This window comes from Phalaenopsis equestris, unplaced genomic scaffold (genome assembly GCF_001263595.1).
Source record: "Phalaenopsis equestris unplaced genomic scaffold, ASM126359v1 Scaffold000301, whole genome shotgun sequence".
Lineage (NCBI taxonomy): Eukaryota > Viridiplantae > Streptophyta > Magnoliopsida > Asparagales > Orchidaceae > Phalaenopsis > Phalaenopsis equestris.
The window spans coordinates 653,151-671,483 of record NW_018164743.1 but is presented as its reverse complement, the minus strand read 5'-3'; the positions used below and the strand labels follow the sequence as shown (position 1 = coordinate 671,483).

Genomic DNA, 18,333 nt, shown 5'->3' with positions numbered 1-18,333 from the left:
TGTGTCTGTGTGTGTTTGTGTGTTTTTTTGTGTGTGTGTGTGTGTGTGTGTGTGTGTGTGTGTGTGTGTGTGTGTGTGTGTGTGTGCATTCTCTTTTGAGCTATTTAAAATGAATTTTTATATGTATTTTGAAATGCCCAATAAAGAACAATGAGTTCTACTAGAGATGCATTTGGAAGTGGTGAAACTTCTAATAACTCAAACATAGAAAAAAAATAAACCATTATGGAATCATGTTACTAAGCTAGCAAAATCTTCTGAAAGTGGAGAAAATATTACATTTAAATACAACTATTGTAATATGTTAAATGATCATATTCAAGAGTTCAAGCTCGCTTACTTAAGATTTTGGGTAATGGAATTAAATTTTGCCCCAAAGTTAATTTCTCATTAATATTTGAAATGCAAAGATTAATCGACGAATCTGAATAAAGGATTAAAATGATTATTCCAAAAGAGATACCACTATTAAGTTCTCATTGGTCATGTTATTCTACTTCTTCAATTCAAATTCATTATGGCAATGCCAATGCCGAATCGCTTAAAATAAAAGGGTATGAGGCTAAAAAAAAAAATTGTTGGAGATAGTAGTTTATAAAAGACATTTAATATACATATGTGAGAACAACTAGATAGCGAAATTGCAAGCATGTTTTTTTTTTTACCAGATATCCCTTTTAACCTTGATTGAAATCCATATTATAAGAACATTTGTACTTTTGCATGTAATAATAACCTTGCAGGTTATATTCCACTGGGGTACAATGTTATCAGATAAAAGTTTTTTTACAGAGAGAGATTTAATATTTATAAATTACTTGAACCAACAAAAGGTACGTGAAAAGAGAAAGGATTTAGTTTAGTATTTAATGGTTGGATTGTTCCACAAAGAAGACCACTTATCAATTTTATGGCAGCATCAAAAAGTTCTCTAATGTTTATCAAAATTGTAAATTGTGAGAGGCAGTATAAAGATAAATTCTTCATTTTCAATTTGATTATAGAAGTTATGGTGATTGTTGCTCTTTCAAAATATTATTCAAGTAATTACTGATCGTGCTCTAATTTGTAAGGCAGTTGGTTTTCTTGTGGGCAAATATGTCATCATACCTTTTGAACAAGTTGCATTGTGCATAACCTTAATCTTGTCTTAAAGAATATATGTGGTGCAAAAAATAGTGAAGCAAACAAGATTACATACACTGAATGTCATTGGATAACAGTGGTTGCTAGATATACTATTTTGGTAAAAAATTTAATCATGAATCATTCCATGAGGTTTGTTATTTTCAATGATTTCTCCAATCTAAAAATGTTTGTTGTTGTTGAAACTAAATTCTCTTCAATTATTGTGATATTAAGAAGATTCAAACAAATTAAAAATGCACTTCAAGCAATTGCTATTAGTGAAAGATGATTATGTTATCGTGAGGATGATGTGGGAGATGAAAGATATGTGAAGGAGAAAATACTTGATGATTTTTAGTGAGATAAAGTTGAATATATTCTATCTTTTACTGCTTCTATTTGTCACATGTTTCTAGTTGCGGATACAAATAAGCCATGCTTGCACTTAATTTATGAGAAGTTGGATAGAATGTTATGTAAAGTGAAAGAAGAAATATATATAAATATGAAAGAAAGGCAAATGATGAAAACTCAAATTTTCTTGAGTGTTGTAAGTATAATTTTGGAAAATAGGTAGAACAAAAGTAGCATACCCCTGCATTGGTTAGCTCTTTATTTAAATCCAAGGTAAATTTTATGTTTTTATTTTCTTTTTTACTTCTATTTCATTAAGTTAGAATCACATAAATCTATTTTTTAATTTTATTTTTCACATTCCTGAAAGATATTCAGCCAAGGAATTACTCGAGTAGAGTCCTCAACGAGCTTCCCCTCAAAGAGAAGTTGGGAATTACAAATATGAGAAAATTTTGTTTAAGGCTGGTCAACACTATTTTTTTGGTTTGTGGAGTTGCCCGTTGGAAGATGTCGGCCGCCGGAATCAAAATCTCGTCGCCCATTTTAGAAGGACATTTAATTTACATAAATATATAGTTTAGAAAAATATCAAATCAAACTATATATATATATAAGTTTAGAAAAATATCAAATCAAACAGACTCAATATTTTTTATAGTTTAACTGAAAGAGCATTATACCTCAAACAATCCCATATCTATCCCGAAGGATAAACATAAGACTTGAGGATGAGGCTCGATCAAATAAATTAAGAAATATACGACATCCGTTTGGTCTTCGAAACCATATTTATTTGCCAAAAAGTTCCTCTATTTTATATTAAGAAATAAATAGGGTTTGTATTAAGTTGGGTTCAGAAAAGCTTCCTATAAGGGCAAGCCCCTACAGTTAATTACATCTTAGATAACCGAGTTAGACAACCAAAGTCACCTAAGAAAACTCTCAATAAAAATCAGGAAATAGTATCTTCAAAGATGTAAAAGGATATGATTTTTCAACGAGATCGGACATAGAGGTGTGAAAGGGGAATGGCTCAAATTTAGAATATTTATTGCAGAATTCAAAGGAGGAAGAACTAGAGGCTGTCATAGATCCGTGGGAGAACCTCAGTGACTTCCCAAACTATCTTATTATTTTGCTTCAATTTTGAGGAGAAATTATTTAAATGTTTCATCTTGCCAATTTTTTTGTTTAGGGCTTACATTCGCGTAAAACGATCACACAAATGCTTAGAAGATGTGAGGATTTAGGTCGTGACGAATGACAACCTCAAAATCCTAAGACGAGTTAGGGCTTAAATTGTACAGCATGTTTATACAAAGGCCTAAAAATAAGGTGAGGATTTATGTTGCATAAACAAACAACTTCGAAATCATATGGTTTGGTTGTTTAATTCTAAGGAAAGGTATGTTGCTGTAGATCCTCCTACTGTTGGAGATGGTGGTGCTGCCCACAACGCTAGCTATGAGATTCTCGTCGTGACGAGTTTAAGTTTTCTAATGTGTCTGGTTATAATGTCAAATCAGATGTCCCTATGGTTATGATTTTTTAAATATTATAATGCATATTAAAGTTAATTAAAGCGACAGCGATTAGGATCCTACGGTTCCCTCGTTCCGGTACCACTATTTTCTGTCGGATTCACTTAATCCAAATGAATTTATTAAACTCAACTTAATGAGTTCCATACTTTCATTTAGACCGTGGGAAGCCTCATTAACAACTGTAGGTTACCTCCTCTGAGGGATTCCCGATCATCTGATAGAGATGTCTTAATTTAGTTGCAATTGTTGTTTTGTGATATTTGTGATTAAATTTTGAGTTGTTTTATATTTTCAATGTTGTGGTAGTGAATTTTATCTTGCTTGATTTTAGTTTTGGTTTTGGTTTTGCGGCTATCCTAGTAGCTTTGGTTTTCATGCAGGTTGACATCGTTGTTTAACATGCAAGTTTTATAAGCATAAAAATACAGTGCGAAAAGTACAAGAAAAGACGGTACTGTAAACTGTAAAAGCGCACCTGACGAGTCTTCTCGTTCCTCCACCTGAAAAGACAGTACTTGCAAGACATGTATGTAATATTGAAAGGAACTTAAATTGCAAGAGTAGATGAAGGTTTAGCTACTAAACCCCAGGCTATGATTTTGTTGGATCTTTGGAAGATCCTAGTAGATGATTTTAGAACAAAATATGACAAGTCCAATTTGTCCTTCAGAATATCCAATAGATTTCAAAATGCTCGATGCATGACCTTAGATCATTTTGAAGATCTCTTGAAATATTCCGAGTTCATTTTGGACTTATCATATTGTTTCATTAATCATCCAAGGCTGGAGTGTGCTACCCCGTTGCTCAGTGAAACTTAGTAATTTAATTATCCCGGGGATAGGATATTCGATTAGTCAATTGATGTTTTATTTAAATGTTATGTGAGTGGGTGCTCACAATTAATGTCAGGCTTGTAGTATTTAATGATGTTAATCACCAATTATGTTATCTTTTAAATCCAATCAATTGAGTTTAGACATTGAACCTAGGTCACTACTAAGTTTTTAACAATCATGATAGGTGAAATGGTGATTATCAAGATTTTGATTTCAAGTGCTATGTATTCTTATCAAATAGTCAAAACATTCTCAACTTTGGGCTTAAGGCAAGTAAATTATCATCTTCCTAGCTTAAGCCAATCACTTTAGAATCATTTTATCTTATTAACTTCCAAGTCATGAAGGTTAGGAGGATTATGGTTTCGTTGATGTTGTGCAAGGGTGGTGAATGAGTTTCTACCTTTTAACCTCATTGTATTTCAATCATCCAAACATATTTATTTAGATCAAAATTACTCATTTCCCCTTAGTTAATCCTAATTTTTTATTAAGTCACTAAAGTCTGAAATGACTACTTTGCCCTTGAGACACTTCACCTCATAACTCTTTAAACACAACTCAAATGACTTTGAGGGTTTAGTGTGTCATATCCATGAGGTAATTACAATGTTTAGAGGAGAATATGTGGACCTCTTAAAATTTAATTTACTTATTTATTTAAATTTAGAAAATAGGAATTTTAGAAATTAATGTATTTAATTTTCAAAAATAAAGTTTTTATTCATGAGAAAGTTATTAGAGGTTTTCTTAGGTCAGAGAAATACTTCGACAAAATTTCATTACTTTTTGAATTAATTCCTTAGGTCAGAGAAATACTTATACAAAATTTCATGACTTTTTGAATTAATTTATTATAACTATTTCAATGGGAGAATAAGGAAAATTCATTTTTAAGCCTTTAAAAAATTAGTTTCAATTTATGAAAAATTAAGAAAAGTATTTTAATAAGTCCCAAGTGATCAGAGAACAAATGGGAACATTTTGAAATATGTTGGTATTTTTAGGATTTTTAATTATTTTAATTATTTTAAATTTAAAATAAGGCTCAAAAATCAAGTATTTTACCAAAAATAATTTTTATTTTTCCTAAGTGCTCCTGATCAAGGAACTCAGAAAACCACTTTTCAAAATTTTCTCAAGTGTATTTAATTTATTATAATTATTTTTGTACAAAAATACAAGATCTCTTAGAAAATCAACTTTAGTGTTTGGACTTAGTCAAATAATTTTCAAATTTTTACAGTGGATAGACATGATTTTTATGAACAGTGTGGGATTAATTTTGTCACTTTTTGATAGTTATTTAATTTACATGAATTAATACAAAATATTTGCATTTAATTAAATATAGAAATTCACAAGGTAATTCAGAACATCATGATATTTTTCTTAAACTTCTCTGACCACAGAAAACCTACTAAAATTATTTCCATAATTTTCCAAGTGATATTTTGATTTATATAATTAAAATAAGTCAAAATGGTCACCTTAGCTTGAAAATTAGGCCTATAAGCATAGAGATGCTCTCTGACTTTGAAAAAATCAGAAGACATCTCCTTTATGATGAGGAATGAACCCTAAAAATTCAAGTCATGGTGAGCCGTATTTAATCATGGAGAATTAAAATACCACAGAGGGTATTTAATCTATTAAAAATCATATTTTTGACAAATAATTTTTACTTTTATTTTACATTGATTTCCTTTGTTCACTGAGCAAGTGGGTATTTTTCTTTTATTTTTATAATTTTTTTATAGAAAGATATGGATTTTTGAAGTTTAGGTATTTAAAATAATTCCAAAAATTCCTATGTTTCTACTTATCCAGCGCAGCATTGACTGGATCATAGGCGGCTCCGAAGAACACGCGGCGCTCCGCCATTTGACGTCGTCATTCCCCTCAGCTGCCACGCGGACAGCGCTTTATGCACCAAGAGCCTGTCCAACTTGGTCTCCTCCGTCCATTGGATATACACGTGATCGGACGACCCTCCGTTGCGTCCCGAAGTGACCTAACCCATGAGTCGTTCACACTGAAACCTTAAGATCTTCGATTAGACTCAACCAAATCGCATGGGGTTTGTTCCTAAACCTTCATCTACTCGAGACGAGCATATCTATATGGCTTATACGATATGAAATATAGTAAATACGTATAGAGAATCGAAACAAGCTTGGTTTAGGGTTAAAGTTCAATATCTTTGTCTGAAAGGGGATGCCTCAATCAAATGGTTGTGGTTGCTTCAATTGGGTCCAACAATCCTCCAGATGAAGTCCTAAGCCTTGGTGAATTATCTAGGTATGAATTCAATCAAAGTGGATTTAAGGTGTTGGTCTAGAGCTATGTTAGAGGCTGTTTCAGAGGGGGCTTTATGGGGAATCAACATCTCTCACCGTGGGGATAGTGTGTACACAATTAATTGAAGTTTGGTGCACTGTGGAGCTATGAAGAGTTATGTCCTAGTTTTGGGCAGAAATTTGAGCTCAAAATTGAGCTTTCACAGTGGGGATCAGGGGGGGAAATGGTGGTAGTGAGCTTAGGATTTCTTGGAGAGTGTCTGAGAGCAATTGGATAGAGTTTCCTCAAGGATTTGGCCTTATCTCTCTTTTATCGTGGAGGGGGTGAATTTAAATAGGAGAGCTTAGGGTTGAGCTCAGAGCCAATTAATGGATGCAAAGAGCTGCTTAGGTGGAGGGCTGAGGAGCTCTAAGGATCAATTGGGGTGAGCTGGCCTCTACGGTTGAAATTGGGTTTGATTTATGGGCGGTGGCTCTCTGTTTTGGAGTTTTACGGCCACTAGGCCGGACGGCAGGGCCAAGGGTGGTGGCCAGAAGTTCAGGTGAGCCAGGGAGAGGCTTAATTATAATTTACTCTCAATAGTTTGTCATGATGGAAGAGATTTTTTTGTTAAGACCCAAAAATGGGATGTAATCCCTTAATTTATGGACCCATTTGTCCATAGCTTAATTGGGTGGTTTAGGGTGGTTTAGCCTGGTCTATAAGGTGTGCTTAAGGGCTGTGGAAACCTTAATTTGGTGACTGTAGGATGGCTAAGTCAATTTTGGTGCATGGGTCCAATTTGAGCCAAAATGGCTAGAAGTTGGGTTTGGGTTAGGCTAGCCATGACTTTAAGCCTAATTGATTAATTAATTTGGTGTAGATGATTGTCAAAAGAGGTTTTAAAAAGGTATGGAGTAATTTTGAATTGATTTGGGGGTTTAATTAGAGGGATTTTAGGCATTTGGTAAATTTGGGGATGTTGGGTTTGACTTAGGTTTAAGTTGGGCCAATGTTGGGTTAGGTTCAAATTGATGGTTTAAAATTGTCTAAAGGAATGTCATGAAGAGTTCTTAATATCAATTGGGTGTCAATTTTTGGGTTAGGGCATTCAATTTGGTGGAATTTGGGGACAACCAATTTGAGAAAAATTTAAGGATTTTGAATGTGGGTTGAAATTGAGTAAAATTGAGGCTTGAACAAGGCCAATTAAAGGTCCAATTTTATGTGTAGGATTGTTATGAAGAGTTTATTATTCAAATTGGGGCAAATTGAGTAGGCTATGAGGTTCAATTAGGTGAGATTAGGTCATAGGGCCAAAATTGGGGGTTTTGATTTGGATCAAAACTGAGCTCAAAGCATGGGTAAATTAGGCTTGGATTTGGTTTGGATTGATCAAATGAAAGATTAATTTGAGTTTGGAATTGAAACTGATGGGAATTGGGGCCAAACTGATGGACATTTGAGGTGAATTTGAGGAAATTGGGCCTTTAAAGACAATTTGGGGGTTTTGGTCAAAATGGTTAAATTGGCCAAATTGGCTTCAATTGAAGGGTCCAATGTAGTTTTTGAGACATTTGAAGTGATTTTGGAGGTTTTGGGAAAGTTTGGGGTACCAAGGGTATTTTTGTAATTCTGGCAAATTTAGAGGTATTTTGTTAATTTTAGAATTTGTGCGTGGATTTGGGAAATTTGTGTATTTTCAAATGGTTTGAAATGATTTTTGAATAATTTTTTGTATTTTGCGTGAATTTAAAAATTTTGACCAAATTTAGGGTTTCAAGGGCATTTAGGTAATTTGGGTGGATTTAGGGGCAAAATGCCAAGTTGGACATTTTTGGTAGAATCGGGGTGCCAACCACCATGTATGAGCTATGGACCAATGAAATCTCCATTTGGGTCCTTTATGTATTGGTCTTAGCTAAACTCTAGCCTAGGGTTAGTGGGTCTAGGGAACCATCTACATGAGTCTCCCAAAAGATCAAGGGATCAAAGTCAACAATTTTAGGTTTAGGGTTGTAAGTGAATATAGGTGATAGTGAGTGTAAGTGAGTGAACTAGCTCAAAACCAACACCCAGGGTCAATCCTAAGGCCAAGCAGTCCTATGGGGATTCACCTTAAGCTCTCACATATTGGCCCCACCTATTAGATGCTAGAGGTTATGACTAATATGTGGAACTTCAAGTTGAGCAAGGAAGAGTTTAGAGTTTCTAATGGTAAGTGTCTAATGGTGAGGGTGCCATGTCTAGTTTTCTAGGAATAGTCAACAGGAAGAGTCCTATGCTAGACCCTAGGCTACTAAAGAGGGAAAAAAATAAACCTCAATAAAAAATGAGGTCAACAAAAGTGTATTTTTCAAATGATGACGAAAGACAACAAATAAATGTGGAGTTGGCTAAGTTTTTTTGATTTTTAGATGAATTTGGAGATTAAGAGTCTTTACGTGATATGTGGGAGATGGATTCAAAGATGTGGTGGTTGATTCATAGAGCTTCAACACCTTTACTTCAAACTATTGCCATAAAGCTTCTTGGACAAGTTTCCTCCTCGTGATCTGAGAGAAATTGGAGCACTTATTCATTCATACAACCAGTGAAGATGAACAAAATAATTCCACAATGAGCTAAAAATTTAGTTTATGTGTAAACTAGCCTTCATTTGTTATCAAGAAAGACTCCAAATAACATAGAGAGTGATAACAAGATGTGGGATGTTGTAGAAGATAGATTTGAGACCCTCGACGATATCAAAATTTTAGAGATTGCAAACTTTTCTCTTGATGAGCCCGTGTTGGAAAATATGATATTTAATAATGATGATGGTGGCTGTGAACTGTGAAGTAGAAGTATATGCCAAAGAAAACAATCATCATTTTATTTCTTTTAATGAATTGATGTAGTTAAATTTTAACGTAATACAAGATAATATAAATTCTTAAGCTTGCATTTTATATGTCATAAATTGAAGATATATCCATGGGCTTTTTAGTTTTATAAGTTAATGTTACTAACTCTTCTCTTTTATTTATTTGACATATACATATATTTTTTTAATAATTTTTATTATAAAGGCATGTCTGACATGTGTTCGTGTCCAATATTTTCAATAATCAACGTATCTCATGTCTATGTCATGTCGTGTTTGTGTCTCCCTGTTCATGCCCGTGCAACATAGTTTGAGGGGGAGTTTCTAACTCTGTTGTAGTGCACAACTAGATGAGAAAATGGAGATGGATTGTTTGGATGGTAAGCATCACTGGACTTCGCTTCCACCGCAATGGAGATTTTGGCAAAATTACAAATGTGACGGGGCCATTGCTTTCAGTCCTATGTTCTGCGTTTGGTATTGATTTCTCTTTCGATTTGCTCATCGGTTGGTAGCTTCTCCCCTTTTTTTGGAACTAATGAGGTTATATTCAAAAACTTCTATTATTTTAAGAGAACGAATTTTATAATACCTTTTTTTTTAATATTACTTTTAAAAAAATCAATAGTAAAGCATCATCAAACGAGACCTTAATATGAAAGTTTTGATGACAAATTTTAAAATTTTTATCAGTAAAATTTGATGGTAACAATTTAACCTTTTATTTAGAACAAAAAAAAATCACTAATGATATTTGCAAAGACACATAAAGGGGAGAGGACATAAGTATTCTCCATTTTTTTCATTAGATTTCAAGCAAAAGTGTTCTATTTATTTTAAATTAAACTTCCTTTTAACAAGGGGGTTTAACAAGGGGTGTAAATGATTCACATTTTATATTTAGTTCATGTGATTTTAATCATAAATGAATTTGACTCGTGTAAAAGAATATTAATGAAAAATATATTTGTGTTTAGCTTATTTTGATCTGATCAAGTTTTATGCAACTTTATGTTCCCCTTGAATTTAAAAAAATAAAGGTCTAATATGGCTCTAAGTGGTTGTCTTGCAACTTCACATATTTAAGTTATTAGAATTTAGTAAATCATGTAGATTCAAAATTAATAAATCATGAAAGGATTAAATCCCAAGAATTATTTGACAATGGATTAATAAATCTAATTAAATCCTATCAAACAGTTTCACAACTTGCGCTATAGTTTGAAAACATAAAACAACTCATTGCTACAAAGACTAGTCTATTCTTCGGCTCTTTTTTGCAATGTGATCTTTATACCTTCATTAACTAATGATGATAGTTGCAATAATCAGAAATCAACTAAAGAGCGGTGTTGAATCCTGTTTTGTCTGTAAATCATACCCAAGGAATAGAGCGTAAGACAGGAGAGGGAGAGAGAGAGAGAAATGCACCTTAATGAACAGGGAAAAATATTGTTGATTAGTTATTTATCATAAAATGATTTTCTTATCTCAGAAGAGGGGTATAATATGTGAAGTTACATATTCACCCCTGCTTTAATGTGGGTGCTACAGAATACTTTAGGTATTGTATATGTATAAGCATATGACTCAGCTAACTTTTGACTTGATCTAAAAAATCAGTGGGTCTTAGTTTGTTGAGACCTACTTGTCTGACTTTGCTAAATCGGGATTGCTAGTCGATCTTTGACGGTCTTTTGGTCGACAGGACTCAGCCTGCTCAGCTTGTGTTTATGAGTCAGCTTCCCTAGTCTAAAGACTATTGATCCATGCATGATTAGTTCTTATTGGCATAACCATATTAGGTTGTAAAGCCCGGTTTTAGTTTCTAAGGGAAGAAGAAACAAAAAAGCCGAAAGAGAAAAAGAAAAATCGAAGTGGAGGAAGTGAGGAGACGGATAGCCGAAAAAATGAGAGATGAAGCAGAAGGATCGGAAAACCAAGAAGGTAAATTTTGCTCTATAAAATGTCGTAGTTAGAGCAAAGTGGTTTGTCTGTGGTGAAGAAAGTTGGGAGGGGAGGAAGAAACTTGAGGAGAAGAAAGAATATGAATGGAGGGAGAAGGGAAACCATCAAATAATAACAGAAGGAAAGAGGTGCTCGTTTCTTTTAGAGGTAGCATCGAGTGTGGCACTTGGTGTTGAAGTAGATGGAGGAGATCGAAGTACCTGCAAGCATGATCGTCAAGCTTCCGTGCGAGGAAAAGAAAAACTGAAATCCTAACGAGCAGGCGAGGAGGACGACGTGTTGGCCGTGTGTGCTTGGAGCCCAAAGCCGAAGGAGGAGGAGGAAAAGATGATGAAGGGAGAAGAAGAAGAAGATGTTGCGTGCAGAGGTTTTTTTTTCTTGTACGGTGGAAGTCTTGACCAAGATAAGGTTTATTAAACTGATTTAATATTAAAACTTAATTATATATATGTATGTATATATGCGTGTAGGGTGCCTTCTTGGTAGACCAGTCTCTCTCAAGTCCCCTCAGGTCACGGATTCCAATCTCCCCCATGTATAGGGTATGATACTCAAATATTTAGCACGCCTAGAAATGACCGGGGCTCGTATAATACTCTTTGGTATATATATATATTAAATAGAAATTTAGTAGGAATTCATAATGTAAAATTCATACTTAAATAATGAAAAACTAATAGTTTATTATAATAATAATTTAGTTAAATTTTACACTATGTTAGACTTCCAATTTTAAGAGTCGATATCAAGGAAAAATAGTCATCATCGACGTGAGTATTCATGTTATTCTACTATGGTGATATTTTATTTCTTCTTCACCAAATGCATTAATTTATACTTTCATTAGTTATATTGTAATTACTGCAAACTCATGATTTTGAATTCCAGTGAATTTTTATTCGTATTGCACGTATGATATCAACATTATTTTAATGATTTATAAATATATTGTCTGATATACAAATGAGAAATAAATATTTTTAAGAAAATAATGATTTTGACAGAATGCTTGTATGTGTACGATTGACTATGATAGAATCACTCATTGATGATACTAGTGAGGGAACACCAAACAAATCTTGCTTGCAAATGAAAAAAAGATATTTATGTTGAAATATCTTAAGTGTTACAATTTTTAGGTGGTGTTCATGTGGCGATTGTAATATAGAATAATGTTGATATAACATAGATATAATAAGACGTTGAATAGTATGTTAATTGTTTATATTGATTTATTAAATGTTTAACTGTCATGCATTTTGCTTCATTTTTTCATTGTATTACGATAGTTGAAGCGTATGAGTATTTACTCACTTTTTTAACTCACAATTGTTTTAAACTAACTTATCAAGTTTATTTAATTGATTAAAAGATGAACGATAGAAGAGAACACGTGTATAAAAGATGTGGACAACTAATAAAGAGGTAAATGTAATTTTATTGATTTAATTTAATTTAACTAGTGATTCTTTTATCCGTTAAATTGTAGATGAATATAAGAAAATTAGTTTCCATCTTGGATAATCTCAAGCCCCCAGCTTGGTCACGATATAGGCAGAGAGTGAATCATCGTAATTCGATACATAACTCAATCATTAAAGACGGGGTCCTTCCGGATGCTCGTGGATTATGTTATTGTTGATTATTGGCCCTTAATAAGGAATCGCAGGGGTGTCTGTGAGATGGCTAGTGATATTAAATTCTTCTCTTGAGTCAGGTTGCGGTGATAAGTGGATCAATGCCTCTACTCAGCTCGATTAGCCTTAGTGCTTGGTTCAGATAGCCTACATCAGGTCGGCCTCTAACCCAGGTTTGATTGCATCTGGACAAAATGGGTCCTTTGGTCTTCCGTTGTGGGCCCTCCTTAGTTGTATTTTTTGTCACCTAGTCTGTTGGATCTCCTTGTTGTTCATGCTAGCGCATTTCTGATGCATATATTTTGGTTACCTGATTCTCTTAATTTTTTAAAGCGACAGCTGCGATAAGAATGCGATAAGAATAAAAGAATCAAATATAAAAGTAGATATCATTTATTTTATAATCAGAGCTTTAATAATTAAATTTCCTAAATTTTTATCCTCATGGTTTGTTATGAATAGGGCGTAACAAACTTTTTTGTTATCCCACATTTGCTTTGTGCTTTGTGAATGAGTTGGTCAGCTTTCAAACAACTTTATGACGAATGCTCTACAACATTCGGGTGAGGTCCCAAGTTTGTAAATGATGAGGGCAGCCTTCGGACTATCTGCACCATGGCCCACCCTGAGGAAAAAAGAACCTGGAGGGAGAGAGGCCTAAGGGAGAAGAAGGCTCGAGAGAGAAAACGAGCCAAAGAGCGAAAAGCATGAAAAGAAGCTAGCTTCCAAACAACGCCAGAACCTAGCTCTTGGTCATGTAATAACATGTCTTGATAGTAATATAATTTGACTTATCATAACCATTATAATCATATGACTACTACTACAACTACTATCATAAAGCACTCCTTTTATATTCTCTTTAGCAATAGAAAACATGTAATGCTATGTTGAGTTTTACTAAGAAGAAGAAGAAGAAGAAGAAGAAGAAAAGAATAATAAGAAGAAGCAATGTTGCCTAAACAACCACCAATCCAACCTCTTCAAGCACTTATATCTATCATACATACACCAATAGGATGCTTGGACTAACCACCTATCCCACCTAGAGCTCAAGATTAATGACCACACTACATAGAAGAATGGGAGGTAGAGAATAACATAACAACAAAATAATAAGGACTGAGATTGGTTTCAAATCCAATTTCTTTGCTTGAAAGACCACATATGTCATTCTTCAGATCCTAACCAAAGCAATTCATACCTTATATTATTTATAAATGTGCATTATAATTTTCTAATATTTTTGTGCTTATTTCATGAAATTAAGTCTAAAATTTTAAAATTAACCTTCTTATTCGTCATAATTCATATGCTATTAGATTAACTGCATATTAAATTGAAATTTAAGAAATCACACTAATATAAGGGGAATCTCACTTATCTATGTTTACCATCCTCAAAAGGTGGAGATTGTTAACCCTGTGAGTCTTAAAGTATGAATTTGGGATTGCACTCCATGCTTCGGCACAATTTAAAATAATATTAAAAGCAAAATTATGTTAAGAAAAGAAGATTAAGTAATTAATAAAAACTTAATTTAATATCATATTATACAATCATATTATATGATATATCTTATTATAGAATAATCACAACAGGGTAAATTTGCATTTTATCAATACATTCAAAATTTGAACGATTCATCCAACATTTGGCGCTAAATAACTATAAATTTCTCTGCATTCCTTCTACTTTCTCCACTGCTACCAATTTCACACATTATTACATGTAAAGATTGCTTTGCCCTGAACCATTACTACTTTATTAACATAAAATATAAACCATACCAAGAAGAGTTAAAGATTGAAATATCCTAGCCAAAAAAATATATGTATTATTATGCAAATAATCTCTAACATTAGCACAAATAAAACTATAATCATAAAATTCAAATGAAGATAAATCTAACAGCAATAGAAAATATATGTACATAAAATTTATCATAAGATTATACCATTGAAACAAGCTTTCTCCCATCAAATTCTTCAATGTTATCCGATAACTTATTAGCATCAAGACACCTGAAGCTCGTGCTCTGTATCGATAAGTTTTCAAAAGAATCAATATAGAATCTCTGCAACTGAACACTGTTGATACTGAAACTTTTAGATTCCTCTGAAAAAGACGATAATTGAACACCGTTTGTCGCTCGCCGCAAAGCCTCCTCTAGCTCTTTGACAACTTGACTCATTATTGGCCTATTCTTTGGCTCCCAAGCTGTGCATCTAATGCCTAGCTGTGCCATTTTTAACATAACCTCCTTGTTACATGCTTCAAGTTGGAGACGCATGTCGAGTATATCCTCAACCATTCCTCTTTCTATACTTGGCTTGGCCTAACAAAAAGAAATGTAATGTTAAGGAATGTAGAGCAAAATTCTAGCTGATATATTGGTGATCAAATTCAGTCTCCAATCAAGAGCTTAAACACGATGGAATGTACATATTTTTTTTTGTGGCATCAAAATGATAAAATCGGGTCGTATTATCATGAACGACATTTTAGATTGCACTTCTTAGTGAGTTATAAACTTCCTTTGTGTCTATTTGTTTGCAATTTCTCCCTTTACAATCTAGCTCTTTGTTAAATTCAATCACCAAGAATCAATAAATAGCAAGCTATGGAAAGACAAAATTAGTGGATAAATTACCCAATTACTTATATGGTATTCAGACTGTTGTCTTGTATGATCAATGGCAGGGCATGAAGAAACAAGCTGTAGAAGTATAACCCCAAAGCTGTATACATCACTGGAAGCATTCAAATGGTGGCTAGAGCAGTAAGCAGGATCCATGTATCCAGGGGTGCCCTTAATCTGGGTGCTGACATAAGGATCATCTCCATGAGGTCCCATCTTCATAAGCCCAAAGTCTGAAATCTTGGCCTCAAATTCCTCGTCGATCAGAATGTTGCTCGGCTTCAAATCCCGGTGTATTATGCTTGGTTTGGCTCCATGAAGATGTGCTATGCCTGCATGGATCAACGGTGACATTTATTTTATAAATTATGGCACATCAAGACAAGGAGAATGAGTTCAAAATGGCTAAATATGATGAGCTATTGTTTTGCATCGCAGTAATATCTGATACTGAGTTTTATTTAGTTACCATATTTCTGCTACAGGATTAGGGGATGTTTTAGCTACAAAAAGGATTTAGTTTAAGTAAGATTTAACAAATCTTGTAATTCCTAAAGACAGTTATATAAAATATGAACTACATCTATGCTAACTCAAACACCACAAAATATGAACACATACATATGAGAGCCTTTTGCAGTTTGTGTCAAAGATACAATCAATTTGGACTTCCAGCAATACTAGAGGCATTTTGGGATCATTTTTTTTTTATTTATTTTTTAATTTTCGCTTTGATTTTTAAAAATATGTTATTTTGTGTGTTTTTCATATATTTTTATTTTATATCTTTAAAAATAAATCAGCTTGTTTTTAAAACAAAACCACTCCACGAACTTTTTGGAGCATTTTTAAAAACAGATTGATTTATATTTGGGTGAATTTACACACATATCACAAAACACTTACGTATTTACATATCTAATGCCTAAACATTCATATTTACATATATACTATTCCAATCTTTAACATCAAATAAAAATACCACCATCACTTTTTTTTTTAAATGAAATACACATTTTCATACATAATTTTATGACATCAAGTTGTCATAAGAGTAAATATCAAACGGGCATTAGATATGTAAATACATAAGAATTGTGCGGTAAGTATCCAAATTTTCCTTATTTTTTAACATTACAAATATATTTAGTTTCAAATTAAAATATAAATAAAACAATAAAAAAGGGAAAAAAAAAAAAGATCCCAAAAGGCCAGTAAGTTATACTAGCACTTACAAACATAATTTGACTTTGGGAATATAGGAAGGAGGACACTTTGCCTTGAAACTCACCTTTAGCTGTTCCAATAGCTATGTTAACTCTTTGCTGCCAAGTTAAAAACCTTTTTTCTTTTCCTACAAGTTGTTTTGAAGATTAAATTAAGTGAAGCATTGATTTATTTGATGAAGAGATAATTTGGGGAAGAAAACACATACCAGCAAGGTAATCCAGTAGACATCCCTGTGAGACATACTCATACACCAATATCTTTTGCCCTGCATGACATTTCATAAACAAACCAAATGTTAAAAATATCTGTCTACCTAGCAAAATTTAAACTCTCTATTATTTTAAAGTTTTTTTTAGTTATTTGGTGATCTGTTCAGCTGAAATTTGCATTGATATTTGTCAGAAAAAAAGTTTGAGGATACTTTATGGTGCTAAAAAAACCTTTCATTTAAAAGGAAGTAAAGAACATGGTGATATAGACATATTAGTAGTTGATCTCACACATACACTGAAAATTTTAAATTAAAAAATTGATCTTCTTTATTGGCATATCATATCAGTTTTGATTCCCTTTAACTAATCCATGCTCTCTCGCGGCGTGTTTATGCAAATAAAAAAGAGAAAATTTACATACATACTTAGCCCAACTCACTTAAGTTTAGGCATCTAAGGCTTATATAAGGATTAGTCTCATGCAAGATAGTTGACAAGCATTATGGTATAGAAATATCAGTGTTGTTCTCACTCATAGGCTAAAGAAGGTTTTTGGATTGAAAATATACTTCATTACTAATATATCAAATCAATTTTTTTTTTCTTTTTAATCCACACTAGCTTACAACATTATTATGCAATTAAAAAAAAGGGGGCAATTGCATACATAGTTTATTATCATCTAAAACTTTTAATTCAGAAACAGACTGATTAGGAAGTATTTCCAGTCATCCTTACTTGATTCTATGCAGAAGCCAATCAAAACCACAAGGTTCTTATGTTTGATTCCAGAAAGCAGCTCAATCTCTGATATAAAAAAAAAATGTCAACTTTATAAGTATTCCAAAGAAAACCCTAACAAAATATTCAAGAAAATCAAATCTCCAACCATTTCTGAACTCCTCCGAACTCTCATCAGACTCTGAATGAGCTTTCTTAATGGCAACAGTTCTCTTCTCATCACCCAAATCTCCTCTGTAAACATTCCCAAAAGCTCCAAAGCCAATCAATCTCTCATCGCTAAATGAATCTGTGGCCTGCTTCAGTTCATCGAATCTGAATCTCTTCAGCTCCGTAAAATTAGCATCTGCAACATAACCCAGGATCACCACAGTTCATCAGAGAAGAAGAAGAAGAAATTTTAGTATTAAGAACAGAGAAGAAAAATCATCTCACCTTTTTTGAGATGTTTTTTCTTCAAGCAGCCTTTCTTGATGGTGAAGAAGAGAACAAAGCAAACGAAGATTGCTAAAGCGCTTACACCTATCGGCGTTTCTGCTTTGGACAGATTTCGCGCTGTCATTCTTATGTTACTGCATCACCATGCCTGAGCTCTTTTCCATCTGAGAGAGAGAAATAAGAGGAAGAATGGAGGTGAATAGTTGAACAAGAAAAAGAGGCATGCATGTGGTAATTTGAGTTTTGATAAACTCTTTGAGAAATAATATTTCGTATCAACGTCCACTCGTTGGAATGACCAATCAGTGACAACTATATCACCAGTCACTAACATGTATAACGAGGTGGCTGGCCATCCGCACGTTGGAATGACCAACCAATGGCAACTACATCACCAGCCGCTAACGTGTATAACGAAGTGGCTGGTCGTCCGGACGTGCGGTGCCCAGACA

The 18,333-nt window shown here is 33.4% G+C and overlaps 1 protein-coding gene across 1 annotated transcript; it reads right to left on the bottom strand.

Annotated features, from left to right (window-relative positions):
• Positions 1 to 14,453: 14,453 nt before the first annotated feature.
• LOC110025524 (probable serine/threonine-protein kinase PBL1) lies at positions 14,454 to 18,086 on the bottom strand. Its single transcript, XM_020726064.1, has 7 exons — positions 17,879 to 18,086; positions 17,592 to 17,789; positions 17,441 to 17,509; positions 16,696 to 16,755; positions 16,552 to 16,614; positions 15,273 to 15,592; positions 14,454 to 14,957 (listed from the first exon to the last, which is right to left on the bottom strand). Exons 1-7 carry the CDS (start codon positions 18,003 to 18,005, stop codon positions 14,571 to 14,573), a joined length of 1,224 nt encoding a protein of 407 aa, XP_020581723.1. The 5' UTR covers positions 18,006 to 18,086; the 3' UTR covers positions 14,454 to 14,570.
• Positions 18,087 to 18,333: the final 247 nt, after the last annotated feature.

Excerpts from the sequence above, each read along its gene's own strand:
- LOC110025524 (XM_020726064.1), bottom strand. The coding sequence starts at position 18,005 with ATGACAGCGCGAAATCTGTCCAAAGCAGAAACGCCGATAGGTGTAAGC. Across the intron at positions 17,790-17,878 it reads GAAAAAACATCTCAAAAAAG|ATGCTAATTTTACGGAGCTG; the intron begins GTGAGATGATTT and ends GTTATGTTGCAG. Across the intron at positions 17,510-17,591 it reads TTCGGAGGAGTTCAGAAATG|AGATTGAGCTGCTTTCTGGA; the intron begins GTTGGAGATTTG and ends TTTTTATATCAG.